The following is a 4,446-nucleotide window of genomic DNA, read 5'->3' on the forward strand; positions in this document are numbered from 1 at the left end:
TCACTCTTGAATAAACAAGTGTTTAACTTAAAAACTTTATTGGTGATTGAGTTGACGCAAACTTTTCTGAGGTTTGGTCAACGAGGGGGAATTATTGCAAGTTATAGATAATTGTTGCCTTTTAAATGTAATTGTTTCCTGTTACTTCATATTTGAGTAGATTAAAAAACATTGAAGATTCTAATATTGCGTGTGTATGCTGCAAAAAATTCAAATTATAAAACCGCTGCAAGAGTAAATATTGATTTATTTGCTCATATATGTGCATCACTGTAAAATCTCAGTCTGATATTATAAAATTCATATGGGCAAAAAAAATAGGTGTACCATTTAAATTTTCAGTATTAAATAAATGGATTCAAGTCTTATGGCAGTGTAATGTCACTTCTTGTACAGCGCTTGTACTTCACGGCGGGCAGGAGGCCGCCATGAATACAGTAAAAAGTTTTTTAAGTGGTCTGGACTTTTATCCCCTCAGTCGGGGCTCCGCGTCCACTGTCACTTGCTCGCTTCGTTCTTAGGAGAGCAGTGCGAGTAGAGGTGGATGTTCATTTGGTTCTGTGGAACCACAGCGTTGCAGAAAGCGCATTTATTCGGACTGCTGCTCGGAGGCTCCTGGTCTGTCCCGGTGTCGGCTGCTTTGCACAAGTCAGGGCTCCAGAGAGACTGCAAAGCAGGAACAAAACAGGAAAGAAGTTTATTCACGCTGCAGTCTGTAAACATCTTATATTGTGCTCTAAAGCGACAAATCAAGCGTATTACAGCGAGGCTCTGTGGAAAGGTTATGAGTGATTATCCTACCTGTTGTGGATAGCTCTTTAAACGCCCTTGTTTGAGGCTGTTTGAAATAGCGATCCAAAATATTTTTGGCATCATGTACGAGTTCCACACAAGCCAACATTTCCACAAACTAAAGAGGTTCAGGACCTAAAAAAACTCCAAACTACATGTTTCAATAAATGTAAATATAACCGTCACTTCTGCTGATAGTAGCAGCTAGCCGTAGCACATCTGTTGCAACCCAAGAGACTTCCAGCAAAAATATCACAAGATTTCTGCCAGAATAATCCTGTAATGCAAAAATGGCTGCGTACAGATTTACTAAAATGTATTTGCATGAATTTCTACAAAATATTTTAGCACAGAGTTGTTTTGTTTTCTTTGGGATCAATGAAGTATTTTTAATTGAATTTGAATTGAATTGAGCTGAATTTAAGTTGGCACTATGCAGCTTTGGTTTTGGCTGCTGCTCATATGAGCCATTAGCTCATCAATTCAGCCAAAAATAAACCTTCTTTCTCCAAACGAAGGTTGTCTAAACAGCTATCTATAACAGGTAAGATATTAACTTCTCATAACCTTTCTGAAGAATCCCACTTTCACAAAATAGAACAGTTTCTTCAAGCATGTTTCTTTGAAAAGAAATACATGTTTTTGTAATCTCTTGCTATGCGAAGAAACAGCCAGAGTCAAAATAAATAAATAAATAAATAAAATCTATTCTCAAGTGTTTAATTATCTTCTTATTTCTGTTTTTATCCAAACTAACAAAAGCATAAATAAAGTGGACAAACTTTTAAATCTTACTCCACATCCCTCACAATTATTTCCTAGGCATTGATACACATCAGCAATCAAATCCTACAAAAGCCTCATATTTGTTCCAACGTGCTTCCATCTGGCCTCCACTTTCAAGCAAAGATGCCAAATATAACCAGAGTGTCCATGCTCAAATAAAAAAAGAGAAGGAATCTGCACACATTACATGGTAATATGTTTCAAGTTTAGCCAAGGAGATATTTTTGGATTTCACACTGCTTTATTCCTCCATTAGCAAAGACCAATCAGAAACTGATAATTTGCTACTACTTTTCTCAGACCTTCTCCTGTGTTTCTCACCTGCTGGGGTCCTCGCACACTCTCCCGGGAGGGTGAAGGCGACGTGGGGTGGGAGGGGGGTGTGGGATAGACAAAAAGCAGGGGCAGTTCCTCGGGCTTCTCCTCTGGCAGCTTCTCCTCTGGCAGCGCGGGAGAGGCGCCGCCGAGAGGCTGCTTCGTGGGCATGGCCAGATTAGGGTTTCTCTCCGGCGTACTGTTCAGAAAATCATATTCACTGTCCGCGGGGGGCGGGAATTTCACACTGAGTTTGGCGAGAGAGTCCGCAAAGTCTTTGTCCTCCTGAGCGGCGCCGCGGGACGCCAGAGACGCGGGCAGGTGAGGGATGTCCACAGCTGTCCGTAGCGCTGAGGAAAAGGGTTGCTCTGCCTCTGCGGTTCGGTCCGTGCACTGGATGGGCATGGAGAAGCGCTGATCTGTAAGAAGATGCAAAAAATGTGAGCTGGTCCAGCGGGGTGACGCAGTCAGAGTAATAACGCAAAAGATTTCTAGCACAATTTACGCAAAAAAAAATCTTTTAAACTTTTATATTCCAGTCCATGTGTGAAAATGTTTTCCCCAGTCTTATATGACTCAAAATACATACAGATCAGCTTAAAAAAATAACAGTTTTTATATGTAACCTTTATAGGTGATATGGAAAACAACAAAATAAGTAGCCAGTGCAAAGGGTTAGTAACACAGCTGAAAATATTCACTCGCTAGTTAATATCTTACTTGTAGATAATCCTTAGGACAACCTCAATTTAAAGAATTTGTTTAATTCTGACTGAATTGAAGAGCTAATGCCTAGTCCAAATAGTGAACATAAGTGAATTGACATTTCAAAACAACTCCAATCTCAAACAGTCCCCAATGTTTTATGTAAATAAAAGTATTTTTTTTAAACCTTTATACCTTATAGTTTTTTTTTTTCAGCAGAAATGTTTTCTTGCTGGAAATGCCCCATGATGCACCAGAAAAGCTACAGCTAGCTGCTGCCAATTCTATGTAATTACCTGTAGTTTAATTTTACAATAATAAAATAATAGCAGCAATAATAAAATTAAAATGTATTAAAGTTCTATTCTTATAGATGACAGCAATCCACCCTGGGCGTAGCTCCACTCAGTTGAGCTATTAGCTGGTCAGTCTAGTCGTATATAAACTATTTCTGCAAAGTGAGGATATTCGAAAAGCCATCTACAGCAGGTAAGATATTGCGTGTTTATAACCTCTCTTGAAAATATCTGAACATTTCTAAGCTCTGCACTTTGAAATACAGTTTTACTCCTATGCTTTAATATTGGGCTGATTAATTCAGACAATATTTCATGAATGCATAAAACATAATTCCACCTTAATTTTACCCTATTTTTAATTGGTGGCTGCTGTGAATTTTAAAAAGTAGTCGAAAGGTACATCTACAGAGAACATAGCACAATTCTTTTTGCTTGATTACAATTTAAAAAAAGAAAGATGGTAATTGTTTTCATTAAATTAAACAGTGAAAAAACGATTTGCACAAATTTAAAAAATGTTCATAATTATAAAAAGCCTTATTATTTTAAGGTATGCTAAAAGCAATACTTTAAAAAACATTACAGCAATTCTCAAATATGTCTTATGATCCAGTTTAAATTCTGTATAAAGACACCTCTCTCGGGCAATAATACTTTTATTTATTCATATTTTGCTGAGTTCATAATAAAAACAATTTTGGAAAAAAGTCAAGCAGAGTGTGTATCATAACACAAGTGTGGAAATATTACAAAAATCTTGCTTCAAACTGCAGTCTGCTCATGGTGTGTTTTTTCCCGCACAAGCATCTGCACATATTCTCACTTTGTCAGCAGAATGTGGATTTTTTTTTTTATCATATGTGACAACAACAAAACAGCTTTTCATGAAGCTGTGTGCAGATAAAGTTTCACTAAAGGAAGTTTTTTTCATTGGATTGAATTATTGTTTCAGTGTGATCAAGCTCGGCGTGTCTCTCACTTCCTGGCACGCGGCAGCAGATGTGTTGTGTCATTGTTTTGCTATCATGCAGATCTAATTGTCATCCTATTGGTTCGATTAGTGGACAAAGGGTCAACAAGCTGCAACTACTGTATTTTACATAATATGACAGGAAGTTTAGCAATCTGTCGTCAGAGGCGACATTTATTAACTCTTATGTATGCACAATTTGTGATGTATGCAGTCAGTGTGCTGTTAAAGTCCTTAAAACACAATATGAAAAGGGGCTTTTTGTGCAACCTGCAATTTTATGGTTGCATAGAAATGTTTTGCAGAAAATATAAATTGTATATTTGGTGTAACTCCATGTCAGTGCTGTCCTAACTATGTTTCACACTAAGTGTGTGGAGAAGCTGATGTGGATAAAACATTCATATGTGATCTGTTACATCAAACTGAGGATCAAGTCCCAAAGTGGTATGTGGAAAAATAGAAGAAGGTTTGTAATAATTGCATTTTGTCAAAACATAATGAATATCAATGGATCATTTAAATGAAATGTCTGAAATTAAGTCATTTTTTGAGCGGTAGCAACAAAAATAATGATTT

General features: G+C 37.2%; 1 protein-coding gene across 2 annotated transcripts in view; it reads right to left on the bottom strand.

Moving 5' to 3' along the window:
• Positions 1-227: 227 nt before the first annotated feature.
• The window catches only part of tank (TRAF family member-associated NFKB activator), a 7,544-nt gene continuing 3,325 nt past the window's right edge, over positions 228-4,446 (bottom strand). For both annotated transcript variants that reach the window (XM_014016680.1, XM_014016679.1), the window contains exons 7-8: positions 1,900-2,312; positions 228-666 (exon numbers count right to left, since the gene is read on the bottom strand). In XM_014016680.1, coding sequence (XP_013872134.1) covers positions 499-666; positions 1,900-2,312 — 581 coding nt within the window. In that variant the 3' untranslated portion in view covers positions 228-498. The remainder of the gene's footprint in view (positions 667-1,899; positions 2,313-4,446) is intronic.

Source organism: Austrofundulus limnaeus, unplaced genomic scaffold, assembly GCF_001266775.1.
Source record: "Austrofundulus limnaeus strain Quisiro unplaced genomic scaffold, Austrofundulus_limnaeus-1.0 Scaffold152, whole genome shotgun sequence".
In the NCBI taxonomy this organism is placed as follows: domain Eukaryota; kingdom Metazoa; phylum Chordata; class Actinopteri; order Cyprinodontiformes; family Rivulidae; genus Austrofundulus; species Austrofundulus limnaeus.